General features: G+C 45.1%; 1 protein-coding gene and 1 long non-coding RNA gene across 3 annotated transcripts in view; both read right to left on the bottom strand.

Moving 5' to 3' along the window:
* Positions 1–2,980: 2,980 nt before the first annotated feature.
* LOC114839982 lies at positions 2,981–6,696 on the bottom strand. Of its 2 annotated transcripts, none has more exons than XR_004576399.1 (9): positions 6,494–6,696; positions 5,597–5,776; positions 5,072–5,501; positions 4,760–4,979; positions 4,489–4,674; positions 4,280–4,375; positions 4,039–4,096; positions 3,693–3,827; positions 2,981–3,497 (listed from the first exon to the last, which is right to left on the bottom strand). It is a non-coding gene; the product is annotated as an uncharacterized LOC114839982 (long non-coding RNA). The 2 variants fall into 2 exon arrangements; XR_004576398.1 differs by having other exon boundaries at positions 4,039–4,093.
* Positions 6,697–15,515: 8,819 nt separating this feature from the next.
* Positions 15,516–25,294, bottom strand: part of chst12a (carbohydrate (chondroitin 4) sulfotransferase 12a) — a 32,572-nt gene continuing 22,793 nt past the window's right edge. The window contains exons 5-6 of the mRNA XM_034295432.1: positions 24,128–24,436; positions 15,516–17,832 (exon numbers count right to left, since the gene is read on the bottom strand). Of these exons, the coding sequence (XP_034151323.1) occupies positions 17,596–17,832; positions 24,128–24,436 (546 nt within the window). The 3' untranslated portion in view covers positions 15,516–17,595. The remainder of the gene's footprint in view (positions 17,833–24,127; positions 24,437–25,294) is intronic.

Genomic DNA, 25,294 nt, shown 5'->3' with positions numbered 1-25,294 from the left:
CCTCCAGTGGGCTCACCACCCACAGGAGGGACCATAAGGGGCCGGTGCAGAGAGGATCGGGCGGCAGTCGAAGGCGGGGGCCTAGACAACCCGATCCCCGGACACGGAAACTAGCTCTAGGGACGTGGAATGTCACCTCGCTGGCGGGGAAGGAGCCTGAGATGGTGCGTGAGGTTTAGAGGTTCCGACTAGAGGTAGTCGGGATCACCTCTACGCACGGCTTGGGCTCTGGAACCACACTCCTTGAGAGAGGATGGACTCTTCACCACTCTGGAGTTGCCCATGGTGAGAGGCGGCAGGCTGGTGTGAGTTTGCTTATAGCTCCCCAGCTCTGCCGCCATGTGTTGGAGTTTACCCCGGTGAACGAGAGGGTCGTTTCCCTGCGCCTACGGGTCGGGGATAGGTCTCTCACTGTTGTTTGTGCCTACGGGCCGAACGGCAGTGCAGAGTACCCGACCTTCTTGGAGTCTCTGGGAGGGGTGCTGGAAAGTGCTCCGACTGGGGACTCTATCGTTCTACTGGGGGACTTCAACGCCCACGTGGGCAACGACAGTGACACCTGGAGGGGCGTGATTGGGAGGAACGGCCCCCCTGATCTGAACCCAAGCGGTGTTCAGTTATTGGACTTCTGTGCTAGTCACAGTTTGTCCATAACGAACACCATGTTCAAGCATAAGGGTGTCCATCAGTGCACGTGGCACCAGGACACCCTAGGCCGCAGGTCGATGATCGACTTTGTTGTCGTTTCATCTGACCTGCGGCCACATGTCTTGGACACTCGGGTGAAGAGAGGGGCGGAGCTGTCAACTGATCACCACCTGGTTGTGAGTTGGATCCGATGGCGGGGGAGGAAGCTGGACAGACTCGGCAGGCCCAAGCGTACTGTAAGGGTCTGCTGGGAACATCTGGCCGAGTCTCCTGTCAGAGAGATCTTTAACTCCCACCTCCGGCAGAGCTTTGACTGGATCCCGACGGAGGCTGGAGATATTGAGTACGAGTGGACCATGTTCTCCACCGCCATTGTCGAAGCGGCCGCTCGGAGCTGTGGCCGTAAGGTCTCCGGTGCCTGTCGAGGCGGCAATCCCCGAACCCGGTGGTGGACACCGGAAGTAAGGGATGCTGTCAAGCTGAAGAAGGAGTCCTATCAGGCCTGGTTGGCTTGTGGGACTCCAGAGGCAGCTGACGGGTACCGACAGGCAAAGCGGACTGCAGCCCGGGTGGTTGTGGAGGCAAAAACTCGGGCCTGGGAGGAGTTCGGTGAGGCCATGGAGAAGGACTATCGGCTGGCCTCGAAGAGATTCTGGCAAACCATCCGGCGCCTCAGGAGAGGGAAACAGTGCCCTACCAACGCTGTTTACAGTAGAGGTGGGCAGCTGTTGACCTCAACTGGGGATGTCGTCGGGCGGTGGAAGGAGTACTTCGAGGATCTCCTCAATCCCGCCGTCACGTCTTCCATTGAGGAAGCAGAGGATGAGGGCTCAGAGGTGGACTCGTCCATCACCCGGGCTGAAGTCACCGAGGTGGTTAAGAAACTCCTCGGTGGCAAGGCACCGGGGGTGGATGAGATCCGCCCTGAATACCTCAAGTCTCTGGATGTTGTGGGGCTGTCTTGGCTGACACGCCTGTGCAACATCGCGTGGCAGTCAGGGACAGTGCCTCTGGGATGGCAGACCGGGGTGGTGGTCCCTCTTTATAAGAAGGGGGACCGGAGGGTGTGTTCCAACTATAGGGGGATCACACTTCTCAGCCTCCCCGGGAAAGTCTATGCCAGGGTTCTGGAGAGGAGAATACGGCCGATAGTAGAACCTCGGATTCAGGAGGAACAGTGTGGTTTTCGTCCAGGCCGCGGAACACTGGACCAGCTCTATACCCTCTACAGGGTGATGGAGGGTTCATGGGAGTTTGCCCAACCAGTCCACATGTGTTTTGTGGATTTGGAGAAGGCATTCGACTGTGTCCCTCGTGGCATCCTGTGGAGAGTGCTTCGGGAATATGGGGTCCTGGGTCCTTTGCTAAGGGCTGTCAGGTCCCTGTACGACCGAAGCAGGAGCTTGGTCCGCATTGCCGGCAGTAAGTCAGACTTGTTCCCTGTGCATGTTGGACTCCGGCAGGGCTGCCCTTTGTCACCGGTTCTGTTCGTAATTTTTATGGACAGAATTTCTAGGCACAGCCAGGGGCCGGAGGGTGTCAGGTTTGGGGACCACACAATTTCGTCTCTGCTCTTTGATGATGATGTTGTCATGTTGGCCCCTTCAAACCAGGACCTTCAGCATGCACTGGGACGGTTTGCAGCCGAGTGTGAAGCGGTGGGGATGAGAATCAGTACCTCCAAATCCGAGGCCATGGTCCTCAGTCGGAAAAGGGTGGCTTGCCCACTTCAGGTTGGTGGAGAGTGCCTGCCTCAAGTGGAGGAGTTTAAGTATCTAGGGGTCCTGTTCACGAGTGAGGGAAGGATGGAACGGGAGATTGACAGACGGATCGGTGCAGCTTCTGCAGTAATGCGGTCGATGTATCGGTCTGTCGTGGTGAAGAAAGAGCTGAGCCGTAAGAAGAAGCTCTCGATATACCGGTCAATCTACGTTCCTACTCTCACCTATGGTCATGAGCTTTGGGTCATGACCGAAAGGACAAGATCCCGGATACAGGCGGCCGAAATGAGCTTTCTCCGCAGGGTGGCTGGGCGATCCCTTAGAGATAGGGTGAGAAGCTCGGTCACCCGGGAGGAGCTCAGAGTAGAGCCGCTGCTCCTCCACATCGAGAGGGGTCAGCTGAGGTGGCTTGGGCATCTGTTTCAGATGCCCAAGATGTCCCGTCCCACCGGGAAGAGACCCCGGGGAAGACCTAGGACATGCTGGAGGGACTATGTCTCCCGGCTGGCCTGGGAACGCCTCGGTGTCCCCCCGGAAGAGCTGGAGGAAGTGTCTGGGGAGAGGGAAGTCTGGGCATCCCTGCTTAGACTGCTGCCCCCGCGACCCGGCCCCGGATTAAGCGGAAGATGATGCGATGCATTTCAGAAATGGATTGAATTTATGCCTGAAACAGTGACATACAAAAACAAGTTCTCTAAAACAAAAAAAAAGGAATACACAATTTTGAAGCCTGGTATCTGGACGCATGTGATAAATCATCATATTTGGCAAGAAGTGAAATGCCCCTGCACATTTACTTTTAAAAGAGCCAAGGTCTATCCATCAGTCACAGACCAATATATTTTAATCAGAGGCAACTGTAAGGAGTGTCGTGGCCAAATTCACATAAAATGTGACAAAAAGCCTGAAATAAACAGCACAATGATGTTCAGGTGTTCGCTTAAAAACACTGATGACTCCCTGCACACTGGCTGTTCCAAACGTCCGATGTCTGGTAACTTGCGTGTGCAGATATCCAAAGAACTGTGTGAAGGTAGAAAGGAACCCCATGTATGGAGGGCATCAGAGGCAATAAAGCTGATGGATTTTGGAGATCCTGAGCCAAGTCATCTGCCTAATTTGGCCACCCTGCGCAAAGCAAAGCAGGAGAGAAATGATTTGGAATTAGGCGACAAGGATTCTATTCTGTCATTGCAGATGCTAAAATACAGTGCCCCTCACAGTGGTAGCATTAAAGACATTGGACTAGACACGTTTTTTTGTCACTATTGGAGCCAAACACAAATGTATATGTACAAGACATTATTAAAGACATCTACTAACCCCACTGTGAGTTTTGATGCAACTGGCTCAGTGGTGAGGAAACTACAGAGACCAAATGGCAAGTCTGGCCATATATTCCTTTATCAGGGTGTTGTGGCAGGGGGTGAGAGCTCAAGTGTCCCAGTAGTGCAAATGCTGTCAGAGAGACATGATGTTAATGCCATAACACATTGGCTGACAGAATGGATACGCGCAGGTGCACCTACTCCAAAAGAGGTTGTGAGTGACTTTTCTCTGGCTTTGCTCTGAGCTTTGGTCAAGGCTTTTACTTCTCATCCTGATCTTTAGACCTACATCAATGAATGTTGTGGTGTCTTACTCGGTAGACAGTCAGCAAAAGTCCCACCTTGTTTCGTGCGGGTTGATGTTGCTCACTGCATCAAGATGATCAGCCGGTGGGACTGCTTGAGAAAAAAACACATTGCATTAAAGATTTCTTTGTTAGGTCAATAGCTCAGCTTCTCATTTCACAATCCATGGACGATGCAAGAGAGCTACTAAGATGCATTACTATTGTGGCTCTTAGCGAAACAGAGGGCAGTGACAGCTCTGGAGCCCCCCTCATTTCAGAAAGGTGCAAGAAATACCTAAAAGCCAGAATTGCAGAAGAGTGTGTCATCATTCCAGATGTAGAGGGTGCGGACCTGGAAGAAGTGGATCCATGTGACCAAACACAGACAGACCTGCAGCAGTGGGTAACAGATATATGTGAGGAGAGCAGGTCATTTGCCACATCTAATGGTGATCATGAAAATATGCACTATTCCAAATATAATCTGGCTTGCAAATGACTTACCTCTCTGGACAGGGGTAATGATCCCTCACTTCCGGAGCTCCAAAATCACTGCAAGTTCAGCCAATGTCGAAGCCGAGTTTAAAAACATCAAACACGGCCTTTTCAAGCATGAACACTTGCCTAATCGAGTGGATCGATTCATTGCTCGACATCTGTCCTTCATTGAAGGCAACATGCGTGTTTTTTCTGCAAAACAAAAGAGTGTGGAAAAAGGTGAAGAGGATGAGGCTGTTGCAACAGAGATCGACACAGGAGTCAGTCCACTACCCACCACAACCTGCAGGATTGATGGAAGGCCAGAGATGGATGCTTCCTGCTCTGGGAAGTCTGACACTGTCACAAACATCCATCCAACAGATGAAGAAGCTGTTGAAAACTGGAGAGGCTTAGCAGTTCCACCCAAAAAGAGGAAGAGGAGTTCATACCTCTCTCCTTGTCCTGAATGGCTCCATGCAGATCCATCTGTTCGAGGGAAAAGACTCAAAGTGGGCCTGTTGAAAAATGGAAACTCAGGAAATCAAGAATCTCTGTGCTGAACACATGTGCATTTGATGCTTTTTGTCAATGCTTATGTTGTGCTTACTGTGATAGTGTAACTTTTGAAAATATTGTTTGCAATGAGGATTCCAACAACCTCCTCCAGCTAGTGAAATCCATCACCACAAAGGGTCTGAATGCACAGGCCTACATACAGAGGGCAGAACTGATGAGCGAAATATTCAAAGCTGTCCGACTGAAGTCTGGTGCTCTCCAAATTGATGCACAATGCCACATCTCCACTATCATTGAAAAGTCAATGACAAAACGCACTTGTGTTTCATTAACAAAACAGTGCTCTTCACAGAATTGTGGTCTCAGCAAACAAGTCAGAAGGGAAATTGCATTTGTTTGTATTTCTGTTGCTGTACTGCAGGCTTCTGGCATGGCTCATCTTCAGACCGCGGTGGAAGAAGGCCTTGACCTTCCCGAGTCCCCCTGCCTCAGGCCGATCCAAAGTCTGTCACAGTGTCCCTCTGCAATCAAGCCAGATACCTCAGAAAAAGTGCTCTGTGCAGGGAAAGTTTCTCACAGTTACAGTCTGGGAGAACTTATGTGGATTGACACTGACCTGGGAAGCAACTCCACAGAATTTCCTTTGAGTGAATTTCCCTCCAATCTGATGCTCCAGGGAAAGAGATTTACTTTACGGGCAGTCATTGCTTTTAGAGGAGGCTTAACCCAGGATGCTCTTGGACATTATGTGGCCTATTGCAGGAGGTCTCCATGTGTCTGGGAGATTTATGACCACCTGAGAAGTGGAGTGACAGGAGCATCAGATAAAGCAAAATATGCCCACATGCTGTATTATACACAAAAGACTGATTGCACTATTTAATTTCACAAGTTTAATTATTTTTGTTGAACTTTTTTGTATGCCACACACCCTTGTTTTCCTACTCCTGTTAGGAGAAGTAGTGTGCTATTTTTGTCACAAGCAGTGGTGTAGTGCAGTGTTGCATGGACAAGGAACCAGGTGCAGGCAGGGGTAGTCGGTGTTGACATTTTAATTCATAAGAAATAAACAAAACACCGAGCACAAAACACACAAAGCAAAGGGCTGACTAAAGCAGCAAAAACGACAATAAGAAATGACACAACTACTTACAAATACCGGCAACACACACGACATCCAAACACGACAAGAACAATGAGCCACAATGTGGGGAGCTGAGGGGAAACATACATACAAACGATTCAAATTGGGACCTGGTGTGGAGGATTGAAAACATGTGACAGTCCGGGATGTGTTCGTGAGAATATGGGAACTTGTGAAAAAATGGCACGGTTACGCAGCAAATAGCTTGTAATGTTTAATAAAAAAAAAAAAGCCATAGTGTGCTTAAGAGACATATAGGCCTATAGGCCTTTACAATACACACGTGTATAAACAGATTATGGTGCGTGTATTTGTGACAATTTTTATATTATTAACAAAACACAGCATACAGTAAGTAAAAACACTTACCTTGAAGTTTATGTTTCATCCACACATCCTGTGATCCGCATCAGTGTTCGTTAAAAGTTGAAAACGCACAGCATAACAGTAACCTATAAGTGAATATTGTCATTTGGTTTGCCGATTCTTTAGGTCTTACCTTGTTACTTTTTTAACTAGCCTACTGTTAAAAAAAAGTGGGCTGGTGCACCGTCTATAATTCTCTCTCATTCAGTGTATTTCCCATTCAGTTAGTTGTGCACAAAAGGAGCACAAACGAACGAGAATTTGGAGCATGTGGGGGCTGGTGACGTCATCTTCTATAATTCAATGTCGAATATTTTAAAACCCAAAGCAGCACAAACGAAACTTTTACCGGCACAAACCAGCACAAACGAAACGATCAAGACTATTTTGGGTGAATTTGGAGCATGTGGGGGGGCGGGTTTGACCTCAGATTGACCTAAAAATATTATGTTAATATCTAAAAAACGGAAGCAGCACAAACAAAACTTTTTACAGCACAAACCAGCACAAACGGAGCACAAACGAACGAGCATAGTTTGACAACGTTTTGCGTTGGTGGGGGGGCCAACTTCACGCAGGTTTGCTTAAGTGCTCTAGTATTGTCTGTGTACCAGGGAGCAAGTTTCTTGTTGCGTATTTCTTTTGTTTTTAGTGGTGCAACTGTGTCTAATGTATTTCGCAGTATTGAGTTTAGATCCTCGATTTGATCTTTTACAGATTTATTTACTCTGTTGTTAATGAGCGAACTTGTAAGAATATCAAGGAATTTATTTGTAGTCCGAAAATTTATAGTACGGCTTTTGAAACTCATTGTTTGGGGGGCAGGTGGATTTCTTGTTTTAACGGTAAATGTAATAAGACAGTGATCCGATAATCCAGGATTTTGGAGGTAAATTATTAGATCTACAATATCTATTTCTCGTGACAGGACTAAATCTAAGGTATGATTGTGGCAATGTGTTGGACCTGAGACATGTTGGATAAAACCCATTGAGTCAATTATGGCTTCAAAGGCTTTTTGAAGAGGATCATTGGACTTTTCCATATGAATATTGAAATCGCCAAAAATTTGAATACTATCTGCCATGACTACAAGGTTAGACAAGAATTCTGTAAACTCAGTGAGGAACATTGTGTATGGCCCGGGGGGCCTATAAATAGTAGCTATGTAAAACGATTTATCGGCCTGGTTAACTTTCATGAGTAAAACTTTGAAAGAATGAAACTCTGATATGTTTGAGAGTAAATGTATATTTACTGTCATAAATATTAGCAACACCCCCTCCTTTTCGGGAAGCACGAGGGATATGATCACTAGTATAACCAGGAGGAGAGACCTCATTTAAGGCAATGAATTCATTAGGCTTTAGCCACGTTTCACATAAACCAATAGCATCTAGTTTATGATCAGAGATTAATTTACTGCAAATGCCTTTGGAGCAAGAGATCTAATATTTAGGAGTCCCATTTTGAGATGCGAAGTGATACAATCATTTTTATTTTTGACCGAGGTGAAAGAAGGCTTTATCTTAATAAGGTTGTTTTTGTTAGCACTACCTTGTTTAACTTTTCTCAGCCTGGAACGAGTCACAGTGGCAATAGGTAAAGCTGTACTAACTACTCTGGCTGTGCTATTGCCTGACCTGCACCATATCTCATGTTAAAGCTATAGGAGTGAGACTCCTGTCAATGTTACTGTGGAATGATCTGCCAATTAAAATTAGAAATGCAAACCCATTGCAAACTTTCAAGTGTCTACAAAAAACTCATCTCTACAGCATGGTTTATAATTAGGTGTAGCCTGGCCCGGGGGTGTGAAGGTGACCAGTAGGCTTGATACGGTCCACCCTTGCTGTCTTGCCAGGTGGTCTCTCGTCGCCACTGGGATGCCCTCCCTCCAATGCCTTTCGGGGGAAGAGTCACTGGCTTGTTGTTGACTCTCTGTTGCGCACTTGTGCAATTGAGCTGTACACTGCTGGCAATACTCAGCCCTCATTCAGGGGGGTTGCGGTTGGTGGGTGTCCCTTTGGTTGATGCCTGGCAATGTGGGGGGATTGATTTCCTGCCTGTTGGGCCCTGTCCAGGGCCTCCCCCGGGTAGGGCCACAGTGTCGCCGGACCCCCCGTCTCAGTACCAAGGTGTTACGCTGTATTATTATAGTGTATTATTATAAGGTGTTACGCTGTATTATATATATAGTACGCTGTACTATATTATTGTGCTGGGGGATATGAGGAATGCACTTCTAACTTTTCTCAGTCTCCTCCGGTTTTACATTTTAGGAGGAGATGAGGTCCTGGTCCACACCTGCGGAGTACCTGGTTTGGGGGGCCCGTTGCTGTCCCTGTCCTTCTGGTCATACTTTTGACCTAGTCTAGAATCAAATAGACTCTGGATTTAGCCCAGAGAAATGTATTAATTATTCCAATTGGACTCTTAATATCTCACACGGCACAGCCAGAAGAAGACTGGTCACCCCTCTGAGCCTGGGTCCTCTCTAGGTTTATTCCTAAAATTCAGCCTTCTTAGGGAGTTTTTCCTAGCCACTGAAATCCAACACTACTGATGTTTGCTGCTTGGGGTTTAAGGCCGGATGTCTATGTAAAGCACTTTGTGACAACTGCTGTTGTAAAAAGGGATTTATAAATACATTTGATTGATTGATTGAGCAGTAAATCTGGAGTTGTGTGTGTGTGTGTGACATCGGTAGAAGTGTATGTAAAGAAGCTAGTGAGACATGTAGGCGTTCGTCTGCGTCTTTCGGGCCGTTTTCGATCATCCGCCCGATGGCAGGGAGTCGGCGAGCATCTCGTGCACCTCAGGCAGGGGACAAGGAGCGTACAGGCCTTCGCCCTGGAGTTCAGGACCCTGACGGCGGGGTCGGGCTGGAACGAGAGGGCACTTATAGATAATTTCCGGTGCCATTTACAGCCTGACGTCCGTAAGGAGCTGGCATGCTGGGACGCCATGTTGACGTTTGACCAACTCGTCGACATGGCGATATGGCTGGACAACCTGCTAGGCACCCGCGGGCACACCAGGAATGATCTGCCCCCTCTGGTACACCCCGTCATCAGACCTGAACCCATGGAAGTGGGAGGTGCTGCACAAAGGGAGACGATGCGGTCTAGGGAGTGCTCCTTTTGTGGGAGGAAGAGGCACTCTGCCTCCCACTGTTTCTCCCACTGTCTCACATGACACTTTTGGTGGCCTTCCCCGATTTCCTTGCTAATTCTCAGTGTAAGGCACTCGTAGACTCAGGCGCAGCTGGGAATTTTATGGACAGTGGTTACGCCCAGAAGCATTCTAAAAAAACTCTGGCCTAGGTCCATTACGGGCTTGGACAGCAAACCTCTGGGTACCGGTCTAGTTGAGAACGTCACGGTGCCCCTCACTATGACTGTACAGCACGCCCATACAGAACAAATTGAATTTCACGTCATCCATTCTCCTGCTTTCCCTGTGGTGCTGGGTCTTCCGTGGTTGTCGGGACACAACCCAACTATTTCCTGGTCGCAGAGAGTGTTGACAGGGTGGTCTCAGGGATGTCAGGAGAGGTGTCTAGGTGTTTCCGTAGGTGCGATCTCGGTGGAAAGTCCAGACAATGTCTACGCAGTGCGCATTCCCCCGGAATATGCCGATTTGGCGCTGGCATTTTCTAAGACCATGGCTAGTCGTTTACCACCACATCGGCCCGGGGATTGTGCGATAAACCTAAAGGGAGATGCTGTGCTGCCTTATTGTCATGTGTATCCCCTGTTGCAGGCAGAGACAGCAGCGATGGAAACTTATGTGGTCGAATCCCTGTGGCAGGGGCAGATCTGCCGTTCCACCTCGCCTGTTTCCTCAAGTTTATTTTTCGTGATTAAGAAGGATGACTACAGGGCGTTAAATAAACTGACAGTCCAGTATTCATATCCTATCCCCCTGATTTCCCAATACATCGAGTCAATGTGTGGGGCGCGTTTCTGAAACTGGACCTCAGGAGCAGGTACAATTTGGTGAGAATCCGAGAGGGAGATGTGTGGAAAACGGCCTTCAGCACCACCACGCGGCACTACAAATACCTGGTGATGCCATATGGGTTGATGAATGCCCAGGCAGTGTTTCAGTCCTTTGTGAACAATGTGTTTAGGGACATGCTGGGGTGGGGTGGAAATGGAGGTTGATCGTGTGTCAGCCGTGCGTAATTAGCCCATTCCTACCACGGTTAAGGCGGTGCAGTGGTTTATTGGGTTTGCCAATTTTTACCGTAGGTTTATACGGGGCTTCGGCAAGGTAGCAGCTCATATTACTTCCTTGCTGAAGGGTGGGCCGAGCCGGATCACCTGGACGGCCGAGGCAGACACACCCTGAAGAGAATGTTCACCTCTGCCCTGGTTCTGGCTCACCTTGATCCGTCACTGCCGTTCATAGTGGAAGTGGACGCCTCGTAGATTGGGATTGGTGCTGTGTTATCCCAACTGTCAGGTACTCAGTGAGGCAGAGCGCAACTATGGCATCGGTGATAGGGAGCTGTTGGCTGAGTTTAGGGCCTTGACTGTTTGGAGACATTGGAGACACCAGTTTGTAGTCTGGACCGTCCATACGTGCGTACGTGGTTGAAAAATGCCAAGGCATTTATGTACGCACGTATGAAAGTGTGAAATCAAACCGGGCAAAAAACAACACCCATCTGGCCTGACGAGGGTTCCGTCTCCTCGCCGCCCAGATGCGCTGTCTCGGTTGTGCGACGCGGGTGGAAGGCAGGTAGATGAAACACAGATTCTGCCCGCCTCATGCATTGTGGTGCCGGTTGTGTGGGACGTGGACACGGACATTCAGCGAGCGTTGCGCAGCGATCCTGGGCCTCCTCAGTGTCCTGCAGATCGGCAGTACGTTCTGCTGGATGTCCGTGACCGTCTCATCTACTGGGCCCACACGTCCCCTTCCACGGGTCACCCGGGCATAGACCATACTGTGTGCTGCCTTACCGATGGTCAGTACTGGTGGCCTGGTCTGGCCAAGGATGTGAGGGCGTACGTGTCCTCCTGTTCGGTGTGCGCTCAGTGTAAGGCATTAAACATTCTTTAAAACAACAGTTAATGAGATATATCAAATTAAGAGTTAGATAATAATCTAGTATGGAATCATAAATTGTGTTCAAGATGATCATAAATCATAAATCTAAATGAAAGTTTCAGTACGAATAAACACAAAATCATAATCCTGTTTTTCTCATTTTATTGTATATTGAGATATATACAGCATTTTACTATCAAATAAAATTTCTGTAATGTATTTCATGATGTGTTGCGATTCATGATAGTGTTATTCTATCATTTATGTATTCAAATAACATTTCTGATTCAGTAGTGTCAGATAGAACCTTATTGCTCAATCTAGATTGAGACATTTCAGAACAATAAGATTCTATCTGCAATTGCACCCCACTCATAAAACAGATTTACTAATGTCTCAGGATTTTGATCATCTGCACTTTAAGTATCTTTAAAGTGATGGTCTTAATGGGTTAGCTAAGAAGTAATTATTTAAAAAACTTTCGGAGATCTGGGATGTGAAAACTTTGATGCTCAATATCTCAGAACTATGCTTTGTGCAGATAGAACCTTCTAGTCCCAAGGTCTCAAACTGCCAAAAACAGGTATATAAAGAACCATTTTAATAATCAGAAATGGAGATGCTTCCCCTAGAGGTTGTTTTACTCAGTCTCCTGCTTACATCATCCAAAAAATTATTTGAGCAGGTCTTTTCATGAATAGTTAGCTAAACAATGTAAATGAAGAACATCCATCTCAGCAATTGTGTACATCCATGAATATTTTTGTCATTGTCAGAGTGTCTTGTTAGACTCAAGGGCTGCAAGATTTGATGATGATTTCATCATAATTTTGATGGTTGGTGAATCCAGTCAGATGTCTTGCACCAGGTCATCAGTGTCTTGTACCACAGTTCACCTCCTGTGTGGTATCCCGACAGGATTTAATTTAGGGCAGAGTTCTTCGGCACGCAAGCTTAGCAGTTGAAAGGGATTGCTGCAATTGTCTATGACTCTGTGTTGCAATCCCTTGTCTTGGCCGTTATTTTGAGGACTAAATTCTATTCAGAAATGCTTTTCTGGCACACAGAGTGGGACTAGACAACAACAGGACAGTAGAGCCACAGGTAGAAATATACAGACTGATGAATTAAGTCATGTTGATGGGTGATTGTAGGATGAATTTTCCGCTATAGCAGACTAACTCAGTACAGGGTTAAACCTAACCCTAACCCAGCAGACTAACTCAGTACAGGGTTAACCCTAACCCAGCAGACTAACTCAGTGCAGGGTTAACCCTAACCCAGCAAACTAACTCAGTACAAACACTCAAGTTGTAAGCTCATGGAGATTCTGAAAGTATAATGTCATTCAGCTGCTGGATATAAAGAGAAAAATTATATTGATGAATTCATCAGGGTTCTCACACCTTCAAAACCATCAAATCAAGGACTTTTCAAGGACTTTCCAAGCCTAGTTCCCTCAAACTCAGTTCCCTCAAACTCAACATGACATAGTTCGAGACATGGATCAAGGTTTAATGCTTTAATGTATGAACATTTCTCAATTGTGCTGTGTTACAGTGATGGCAGACTACATGGTCTCTTCAATTTCTATTCTTACACAAAATATATAAATTATAAAGTCTATTTATGAAATCAAATTCAAAAACTTTCAAGGACCCGTGGGAACATTGATTCATGAATATGATCAAAATCTTTTACAGTGCTAAATACATATTTTATTTATGAATATCTAGGCTTGTGCTTTCACTACTAGCAAACATAAGCAGCTAATGTAGCTAGCTAGAAGGCTGGAGCTTTCCTGGATCTAACATGTTACAGTTTATCCCAATGCCATCAAAAATGTACCTGCTGTGGTGGATTGGTGTTTTGTTTTGAAGGTCATAGTTTGATGTAGTGGTGCAACTAACTTTAATTACCTCAGTGCTGCCTACAGCGGTAACACTGATCAATGAAGACATGTAGCCCAGTAACTATGTAGAATTGGAAAAATCACTTGAGGGGATGGGGGATAGGTTTTCAATACTATATGTTAACAGTTTTTTTTATATTAAATTGATACATTTGTTTGAATATAAACTAGCATAACAATAATAATTTACAAATTAATTAATTAATAATTATATTTTAGTGGTTATAAGTGGGGGTGCAATAATGAACTTCTGCATCCAAATTTTGAAAGTCTGGCAGAAGTTGTTCCGTTTCTCTTTTGCTCAGCCACCTCAATATACCTACACACACACATCAGGAGCAGACTTGTTTCATGCTTCTTTATTTCTCACGATTTTCTCACAAAATCCCAATGAAACAAGACAGACCAAATCTTTCTGTTTATAAATACATCTAAAAATAAGTAATAAACATTCTAGCCTTCCTGTCAAAAAGAATCACATTGTGATCACATTGTGATTTTGTGGTCTTTTTATGTCCTCAGTAGGGATGCACCCTACATAAAAAAAATATTGGCCAATTCTGATAGCTGATATTCATATAACACAATCAGAAAATTTCAATACTGATGTTTTAAACTTTATAGTACCTGTATACCCTAATATAAATTATAACAATTTCCCAAAAAGTTGGAATGCTGCGTAAAATGCTAATAAAAACAGAATGCAATGATGTGCATATAATTTTATCCATATATTGAATAGACAATACTACAAAGACAACACATCAAATGTTGAAACTGAGAAATGTTATTGATTTTGGAAAAATGTAATGCCCACACAAAAAAGTTGGGTCAGGTTTTGGAGCAACATATGTGGCCATGTTTACCACTGTGTTGCATCACCTCTTCTATTAACAACACACTGTGTTTGGGAACTGGGGAGACCAATTACTGTAGTTTTCAAAGTGAAATGTATTCCCAATCTTGCTTAGCACAGGATTTCAGCTGCTCAACTGTTCGGGGTCTCCTCTGTTATATATTTAGTTTTATAATGCACCAAATGTTTTCAGTGGGTGACAGGTCTGGACTGCAGGCAGGCCAGTTTAGCACCTGGAATCTTTTATTACGGAGCCATGCTGCTGTAATATGTACAGAATGTGGTTTGGCATTGTCTTACTGAAATAAGCAAAACTTTGCCTGGATGGCAGCATATGTTGCTCCAAAACCTGTATAGTTCAGCATTTATTGTGCCTTCACAGAAGTGCAAGTCACCCATGCCATGTGGACTAATGCACCCCAATACCATCACAGATGCAGGCTTTTGCACTGTTTGCTGATCATCCTGAAGGGTTCTCTGATATTTAGTCGGGGGGACACAGCGTCCATTATTCCCAAAAAGAATCTCAAATTATGATTTGTCAGACCACAGGACAGTTTTTCACTTCAATTCAGTCCATCTAAAATGAGCTTGGGCCCACAGAATGCGCCAGTGTTTCTGGTTGTTTATGTATGGTCTCTTTGCATGGTAGTGTTTTCAATTGCATTTGTGGATGCCACAGCATATTGTGTTCACAGACCATGGTTTTCGGAAGTGTTCCTGCCATGCAGTGATTTCCATTACAGAATCGTGTTTGTTTTTAATGTAGTGCTACCTGATGACCCTAAGATCACATCCCTCCAATATTGGACTCCGGCCTTGTCCCTTACATATAGAGATTCTCTTAATCTTTTAATTATATTGTGTACCGTAGATGATGCAATTTTACATTGAGAAACGTTATTCTTATATTGTTGCACTATTTGCCTGCAGTCTTCCACAGAGTGGTGAACCTTCCCCATACTCACTTCTGACAAACCTATCCTCTGGAATAATCTTTTAATACCCAATCATGTTACAGACCAGTTGACCTAATTAGTTGTGTGATATTCCATCAGGTTTTTTAGCATTAAACAACTTTTACAGTATTTTCATGCCTCTGTCCCAGCCTTTTTGGTCTGGTAAGTTGCTGGCATTAAATTCAAATTGGGCAATAACAATAACCTTTTTCAGTTTCAAAATGTGATATGTTGTCATTGTACTATTTGCTATTGAATACAGGGTTTAAATGATTTGCACATTTATGCATTCTGTTTTTATTTCCATAACATGATTGGATTCAGGGTTGCAAATAAAAATGTTGCTTCTGATTATGCTTCTAATTTCATCCATGAAAATGCAATCATAAAAAAGTAATATTTCTATCTATTTTAATAACAAATTAATGGAAAATGTATAAATTATGATAATTACACATTCAATTTTTGTAATTGTAAATTACACAATGCATGGATATACAGGTAGCAAATAAGGTATCAGATTTCATCAACAATACTGCAACCCAAATTTATAACAATAAAACACATGACATGAAAAAATTATTACTAAAATGACTAGAGCATATTGGACCCCAATTCAGATGAAAGTACAATCCGTCTGAAATAATCGGCCAAACTTAAAGAAATCACCAGTACCAATTATTACTTAAAACTTGTCAATACTGATAGCTGGCCAAGATATCGGTTAATCTCTAACTGTCAGATGTTTTGTCAATATCACTTCCTGTTGATGCTCTGTCAGAAACACTCAAACCCAGTCTGTAGTCAAACCTGACAGACAAGGTTTGTGGCATAGCTCATTGTGAAATAACAAATGACAATAACAGAAAATATAATATTGCATAACCCGCTACAAGTCTATAACAAAGCATCTCCAAGTTAGATATAACACAGACACTATCCCAATGAACAAATAAGTTTAAGACCTAAGCATCTCAAATACACAGATGTTCATGATTCACTTTCAAAGATAGAAAATAATTATTTACAAAAATAGTTTATGCCGTGTAAACGTTTTATCTTCATTTTCATTTGAAACCAAGGCACTGTCTCTTCCCAATCCTCTGAGCAATGTCCTGACTTCTTTTCAACCTGTAAGATCTTTTAACATGAAAATTGCAACATGGTGTAATATTGGTTTAATGTAATCTGTAATAACAGCATGTGTAATGTAACATCATGTTCCGTTCAAAATCACCCTAAACGCTCTTCAACATAACCCTAAACTCCTGTTGAACATAACCAAAAACCCAGTGAATTATACCTAAAAATTAGAATGGCTTTATTTATATGTCTACAAATGTGAAAAAGGCTTTTCCTTTCACCAGCCTCTGCCACAATAGAAGAAAAACAAATCCCTTTCATGCTTTACTGAAGCACAATAAAATAACTTATCATAAAAAACAACTAATGCCTCAACATTCATTATTAGAAACTAATGCCCCAAAATGCCAACTCCTTACAGCCAGGAAACTTCCACAGTAACATCAAGCCGCATGGGCTCCATTTAGCATCATAGTTCCACAAGACAGGAATTCAAATGTTTCGTTCTTTGTGGATTGCACCTCTGTCATTCCAGTCGCTATTCTATAGATGCCATAGCCATATCGACGACCAGAAGTTGAAGAGTTGCTAATGACTTTAAATGGGTTAAAAGCGGTTTCATCCAAATTACCTTACAGGAGATTGGAAATACAACATTTCTAAAGTAGCCTAATATTTTGTAGAAAGCAACATTGCCATCATCATTATATCATTAAAATGTACTTTGACAGGTGCAAATGTTGTCATTTGCTTGAAAAAAGTCAGTCAAGGATAGCTAGTGAAGAATTCCTCTCAACATTAAGTCACTAGTTAATATTAGACTTTTTCTAAAATCAGATTGGTGACATCAAAAGGAGTTATTTACTATTTGCTCTCTTTAGAGATGGTATCATATTTCAAGCCTTACCAATGCACATAGACCAAATATTCATCAGCTGATTGACAATGCATTGAGTTGAATGCTCAGCTGGACAACAGCCACAAAAGGAACATTCCAAAAAGTATTGTGATGAAACATGCAATACATGAATAGGTTGTTTTAAATAAAACATCACAAATTGTCAAGCAGACAATTCTGCACTTTACTGTGACGTTTTACGCAAACAACCGTCTCTATTAATCTAGTCCATAACAGGAATTCTGTTTCGTTCTGATCGCAATCAGTCAAGCAGAGAATCTGGCCTGGAGTAGGTTTTAACAGTTATGGAGTAGAGGTTGTGTTTAGGATTTGGGGTTAATCAAGCAGAGAATCGGGTCTGGGGTAGCCAAACAGTCTGAAATCTGGTTCATATAGCCTGTAGAGTTCCCTCCTGGCCTCAAGTGGCACCCTGCTGAACCAGTCTTCCCGCCAGCTACTCGAGGTGTGGTTCCTGTTGGAGGAAGGGAAGTCTACCACGTTGTCCACCTTTAAAACCCGCAGTAGCTGCTCAGCATCTTCCTCCACTGTCTCCAGTTGGCCCACAAAATCATACTGGGTTGAGTGAGGGAAGGGGGAGACAGTTAAATACAGTAGAATGCAAAAGCATTAATCTAAAATTAAAATCATTAATATTAAGAAAAATAACAGACTAAACAAAAATATAAAGGCAAAATGTTAACTGCTGTCCCATGTCCCATTTGCATGCTTACTGCAGAAGTGCACACACGAGATGTAGAGAGAGTACAGGGTTTCTGAAATAAATGAGTCAATAACAATGACCTCTCTTGAATGCAGCGGACAGTCTAGGCACTAGGACTTAAACGTTCTAAAAAACCCACAATTAATACACACACCTGGCAGAAATAACGCAGGTGTGTAATCTGAAGAGTGTTTAATAACTTGTTACAAGACCCCAAAGTATATACATATCTATGACATTGAGCAATTATGTTACCTAATACAGTAAAACAAATGAAACCAATAATAAAACAATGTTAGGCCTAGCTCCTCTTGCCATGTAGATTGATTTTGTTTGCCTAGACAAGATGGGTGATGTATTATTTTTTAGCCTAAACAAAATGAATCCAGTTTTATAATATCAGTTAAATAAGCTCAACCTTTAGAACAAGAAAGAAAATCTAGGCAAGCCTAGTTCAGCCGGCCCGCGGGTAGAAATGACTGTGATGAGCCAGGAAGGGGGCTTGAAGGTGTCCCTGCCCCCACTAAAAAAACAACCTCCAGAGGTAAACAAGTTTTTTTTAAAGGAACTGTGGTTCAAAAGTACTGCTGTTTTATAAACTGATGGTTAACAAAAAAAAGTGGTACCCAAAGGGGGCTGTAGAGTCCATTGTCAGTGTGTACAGTGGGACCCAGAGGGGGCTGTAGAGTCCATTGTCAGTGTGTACAGTGGGACCCAAAGGGGGCTGTAGAGTCCATTGTCAGTGTGTACAGTGGGACCCAAAGGGGGCTGTAGAGTCCATTGTCAGTGTATACAGTGGGACCCAGAGGTGGCTGTGGAGTCCATTGTCAGTGTGTACAGTGGGACCCAGAGGGGGCTGTAGAGTCCATTGTCAGTGTGTACAGTGGGACCCAGAGGGGGCTGTAGAGTCCATTGTCAGTGTGTACAGTGGGACCCAAAGGGGGCTGTAGAGTCCATTGTCAGTGTGTACAGTGGGACCCAAAGGGGGCTGTAGAGTCCATTGTCAGTGTATACAGTGGGACCCAGAGGTGGCTGTGGAGTCCATTGTCAGTGTGTACAGTGGGACCCAGAGGGGGCTGTAGAGCTTGGTTTTCTTAATTATTTTTGTGAAATTACTGGGATGGATGTTGAGATTTAGTGGTTTTGTTTGTATCTATTTATATGATGAAATATATTTTTATTAAACCTATGACTTGCGTATTTCTGAAGTGCATCACTGCAATGCTTTGTCTAAGACTTAGTCTACGCTAATCTTCATCACTAAATCTATTATTTAATGATTAGGATTTGCTGTATACCTGTATGTTTTGTATTAAAGAGTTACACATTGACCTAAAAGCCTCTATTATCGGCCACCTTACCATTTTGTTCAATAACGTTACATTTACTTTTTATTTCTGTAACAAATAACACATTATAGCCTTCCCTGAAGTGTTTACTTGAAAGCTAACCTTCGGATTAAGAAGAAATGAAGACTGACCAAATTCTCTCTGTGTAGTACAGAACGCCCTCGTATGGACCATAAAATCAGATGAATTCACTATTCCAAATTATTTTCCCCGCATTGCTGCAGCCAAAATGTATCAGTTGGTTTTACAGATTTACAGTGGGGAGAACAAGTATTTGATACACTGCCAATTTCGCAGGTTTTCCCACTTACAAAGCATGTAAAAGTCTGTAATTTTATCAATATCAAAGGTACTCTTCAACTGTGAGTGACGGAAACTAAAACAAAAATCCAGAAAATCACATTGTATGATTTTTAAGAAATGAATTTGCATTTTATTGCATGACATAAGTATGCGATACATCAGAAAAGCAGAACTCAATATTTGGTAGAGAAACCTTTGTTTGTAATTACAGAGATCATACGTTTCCTGTAGTTCTTGACCAAGTTTGCACACACTGCAGCAGGGATTTTGGCCCACTCCTCCATACAGACCTTCTCCAGATCCTTCAGGTTTCGGGGCTGTCGCTGGGCAATATGGATTTTCAGCTCCCTCCAAAGATTTTCTATTGTTAGGCCACTCCAGGACCTTAAGATGCTTCTTACAGAGCCACTCCTTAGTTGCCCTGGCTGTGTGTTTCGGGTCGTTGTCATGTCATTGGCAAACTTCAGACGGGCCTGGACATGCGCTGGCTTGAGCAGGGGGACCTTGCGTGCGCTGCAGGATTTTAATCCATGATGGCGTAGTGTGTTACTAATGGTTTTCTTTGAGACTGTGGTCCCAGCTCTCTTCAGGTCATTGACCAGGTCCTGCCGTGTAGTTCTGGGCTGATCCTTCACCTTCCTCATGATCACTGATGCCCCACGAGGTGAGATCTTTCATGGAGCCCCAGACCGAGGGAGATTGACCGTCATCTTGAACTTCTTCCATTTTCTAATAATTGTGCCAACAGTTGTTGCCTTCTCACCAAGCTGCTTGCTTATTGTCCTGTAGCGCATCCCAGCCTTGTGCAGGTCTACAATTTTATCCCTGATGTCCTTACACAGTTCTCTGGTCTTGGCCAGTGTGGAGAGGTTGGAGTCTGTTTGTTTGATTGAGTGTGTGGACAGGTGTCTTTTATACAGGTAACGAGTTCAAACAGGTGCAGTTAATACAGGTAATGAGTGGAGAACAGGAGGGCTTCTTAAGGAAAAACTAACAGGTCTGTGAGAGACGGAATTCTTACTGGTTGGTATGTGATCAAATACTTGTCATGCAATAATTATTTAAAAATAATTTCCCCCACCATGAACTGCCACCTTAACGTGGTGGAGGGGTTTGAGTACCAGAGTGACCCTAGGAGCTATGTTGTCTGGGGCTATATGCCCCTGGTAGGGTCTCCCAAGGCAAACAGGTCCTAGGCGACGGGTCAGACTAAGAGCGGTTCAAAACCCTTTAATGATGAAAAACATTTTGAGGACCGTTGTTTGTGCCTACGGGCCGAACGACAGTGCAGAGTACCCAATCTTCTTGGAGTCTCTGGGAGGGGTGCTGGAAAGTGCTCCGACTGGGGACTCCATCGTTCTACTGGGGGACATCAACGCCCACGTGGGCAATGACAGTGACACCTGGAGGGGCTTGATTGGGAGGAACGGCCCCCCTGATCTGAACCCGAGCGGTGTTCAGTTATTGGACTTCTGTGCTAGTCACAGTTTGTCCATAACGAACACTATGTTCAAGCATAAGGGTGTCCATCAGTGCATGTGGCACCAGGACACCCTAGGCCGTAGGTCGATGATCGACTTTGTTGTCGTTTCATCTGACCTGCGGCCGTATGTCTTGGACACTCGGGTGACGAGAGGGGCGGAGCTGTCAACGGATCACCACCTGGTGGTGAGTTGGATCCAATGGCAGGGGGAGGAAGCTGGACAGACTCGGCAGACCCAAGTGTACTGTAAGGGTCTGCTGGGAACGTCTGGCCGAGTCTCCTCTCAGAGAGATCTTTAACTCCCACCTCCGGCAGTGCTTCGACCGGATCCCGAGGGAGGCTGGAGATATTGAGTACGAGTGGACCATGTTCTCCACCGCCATTGTAGAAGCGGCCGCTCGGAGCTGTGGCTGTAAGGTCTCCGGTGCTTGTCGAGGCGGCAATCCCCGAACCCGGTGGTGGACACCAGAAGTAAGGGATGCCGTCAAGCTGAAGAAGGAGTCCTATCAGGCCTGGTTGGCGTCCTGAGGCAGCTGACGGGTACCGGCAGGCCAAGCGGACTGCAGTCCGGGTGGTTGTGGAGGCAAAAACTCGGGCCTGGGAGGTTCGGTGAGGCCATGGAGAAGGACTATCGGCTGGCCTCGAAGAGGCAAACCGTCCGGCGCCTTAGGAGAGGGAAACGGTGCCCTACCAACGCTGTTTACAGTGGAGGTGGGCGGCTGTTGACCTCAACTGGGGATGTCGTCGGGCAGTGGAAGGAGTACTTCAAGGATCTCTTCAATCCCGCCATCATGTCTTCCATTGAGGAAGCAGAGGATGAGGCTCAGAGGTGGACTCGTCCATCACCCGGGCTGAAGTCACTGAGGTAGTCAAGAAACTCCTCGGTGGCATGGCACCGGGGTTGATGAGATCCGCCCTGAGTACTTCAAGTCTCTGGATGTTGTGGGGCTGTCTTGGTTGACACGCCTGTGCAACATCGCATGGCGGTCAGGGACAGTACCTCTGGGATGGCAGACCGGGGTGGTGGTCCCTCTTTTTAAGAAGGGGGACCGAAGGGTGTGTTCCAACTACAGGGGGATCACACTTCTCAGCCTCCCCAGGAAAGTCTATGCCACGGTACTGGAGAGGAGAATACGGCTGATAGTAGAACCTCGGATTCAGGAGGAACAGTGTGGTTTTCGTCTGGGCCGTGGAACACTGGACCAGCTCTATACCCTCTACAGGGTGATGGAGGGTTCATGGGAGTTTGCCCAACCAATCCACATGTGTTTTGTGGATTTGGAGAAGGCATTCGACTGTGTCCCTCGCGGCATACTGTGGAGGGTGCTTCGGGAATATGGGGTCCTGGGTCCTTTGCTAAGGGCTGTCGTGTCCCTGTACGACCGAAGCAGGAGCTTGGTCCGCATTGCCGGCAGTAAGTCAGACTTCTTCCCAGTGCATGTTGGACTCCTGCAGGGCTGCCCTTTGTCGCCGGTTCTGTTCGTAATTTTTATGGACAGAATTTCTAGGCGTAGCCAGGGGCCGGAGGGTGTCAGGTTTGGGGACCACATGATTTCGTCTCTGCTCTTTGCGGATGATGTTGTTGTGTTGGCCCCTTCAAACCAGGATCTTCAGCATGCACTGGGACGGTTTGCAGCCGAGTGTGAAGCGGTTGGGATGAAAATCAGTACCTCCAAATCCGAGGCTGTGGTCCTCAGTCGGAAAAGGGTGGCTTGCCCACTTCAGGTTGGTGGTGAGTTCCTGCCTCAAGTGGAGGAGTTTAAGTATCTAGGGGTCTTGTTCACGAGTGAGAGAAGGATGGAACGGGAGATTGACAGACGGATCGGTACAGCTTCTGCAGTAATGCGGTCAATGTATCGGTCTGTCGTGGTGAAGAAAGAGCTGAGCGAAGCTCTCGATTTACCGGTCAATCTACGTTCCTACTCTCACCTATGGTAATGAGCTTTGGGTCATGACCGAAAGGACAAGATCCCGGATACAGGCGGCCGAAATGAGCTTTCTCCGCAGGGTGGCTGGGCGATCCCTTAGAGATAGGGTGAAAAGCTCAGTCACCCGGGAGGAGCTCAGAGTAGAGCCGCTGCTCCTCCACATTGAGAGGGGTCAGCTGAGGTGGCTTGGGCATCTGTTCCGGATGCCTCCTGGACGCCTTCCCGGGAAGGTGTTCCGGGCCTGTCCCACCGGGAGGAAACCCCGGGGAAGACCTAGGACACGCTGGAGGGACTATGTCTCCCGGCTGGCCTGGGAACGCCTCGTTGTCCCCCCGGAAGAGCTGGAGGAAGTGTCTAGGGAGAGGGAACTCTGGGCCTCTCTGCTTAGACTGCTGCCCCCGCGACCCGGCCCCGGATAAGCGGAAGAAGATGGATGGACAATGTGATTTTCTGATTTTTTTATTTTATTCCGTCTCTCACAGTTGAAGTGTACGAATGATAAAAATTACAGACCTCTACATGCTTTGTAAGTAGGAAAACCTGCAAAATCGTCAGTGTATCAAATACTTGTTCTCCTCACTGTATCTTGGACGGTGGACGATAATAGAGGGTTGTATTGTTTTGCTATGTCGCTATTTCAGAAATGATAATTAATGACATGCTCGCTAACATTTGTATGTCACTAATAATCGCTAAACATCGACAACTTGATCGAATAATTACTCGGTACAAGAAGATATATTTTAAAACTGTAACCCTAAACCTCTACTGTAATCCTAACCCTCTACTGTAACCTAAACCTGTACTCTACCATCAGTGACCAAACAGTATCAGAGGGGCAACTGGCGGCAGGGGTATCAGCAAAAAGACTAGCAGGAACAAATGTAGGTGGCCACAGTAGTGCAGCCCACTCAAACAAGGCATCCAGTACCACAGCCCTCAGCTTAATAATTTTATTGACCCTCCTCTTTCTGCCTGAACCTCAAGGTCAGATGCCTGTTGCCTCCTAATCCTCAGGCCTCCTAAACCTAACCAAAATGTAATTCCATTATTGTGCAGAGAATCGTGCATGTATTTGATTTACCTTTATCTGACAGGGATGGCAGAGTCGGTACACCTGTCTCCAGTGCTCATTGAAAGGGGCGTTGCTCTCCGTCTGGGGGTCCAGTAGGTATTGGACAAATTCTGAGAAAGAGGGGCGAATTCCTGCTGGAAATGCATCACCCACTGATGCAGGGGGTTCAGAGTGGTTACCATAGCGACGAAGCATGAGCAAAGCGAATCGGCGGTAGAACTCCTCATTGGGCTGCTCAAATTTGTTCCTGTATGCTGAGATGAGACGGACGAACGGATCTCTGACAAACAGGAACTTGGTGTACTTCTGGAGCTTTACCTTAAAAACAAATAACATTACCTAAAGTATCTTCAGAACAAACAAACTTTATTAAAATGTTACATTCTGAACCATTCTCATGGCGAATTTGCACAGCTAATCAGGGCCACACTTTTTAAAAGGAAAGATTTTCATTTATCCATGTGTCCAGGAATTAGTATGTATTTGTCATCTATCCATGTGTCCAGGTATTAGTGTGTATTTGTCATCTATCCATGTGTCCAGGTATTAGTGTGTATTTGTCATCTATCCATGTGTCCAGGTATTAGTGTGTATTTAACATCTATCCATGTGTCCAGGTATTAGTGTGTATTTAACATCTATCCATGTGTCCAGGTATTAGTGTGTATTTGTCATCTATCCATGTGTCCAGGTATTAGTGTGTATTTGTCATCTATCCATGTGTCCAGGTATTAGTGTGTATTTGTCATCTATCCATGTGTCCAGGTATTGGTACATTATATAGAAACACATTCAATATGAGCACCAAGCTCAAATTTACAGGCACCTGTCTAGATTTAGAAAACAACATACATTTGTGATTTTCAGAATTTAACACCAAATTCAAATCAGAAAGAGCTCTCTGCAGGAAACTGAATGCAGACTGTAGCCCATAAACAGCCTGGTCAATGGTAGGAGTAACAGCATACACTGGTCAGCATAACATTATGACCACTGACAGGTGAGGTGAATAAAACTGATCATCTCGTTATCATGGCACCTGTCAGTGGGTGGGATATATTAGGCAGCAAGTCAACATTCTGTCCTCAAAGTTGATGTGTTAGAAGCAGGAAAAATGGACAAGCGTAAGGATCTGATTGACTTTGACAAGGGCCAAATTGTGATGGCTAAACGAAT

This window comes from Esox lucius, chromosome 11 (assembly GCF_011004845.1).
Source record: "Esox lucius isolate fEsoLuc1 chromosome 11, fEsoLuc1.pri, whole genome shotgun sequence".
NCBI lineage: Eukaryota > Metazoa > Chordata > Actinopteri > Esociformes > Esocidae > Esox > Esox lucius.
The sequence above is the reverse complement of the archived record's forward strand: the minus strand, read 5'-3'. Positions and strand labels throughout refer to the sequence as shown.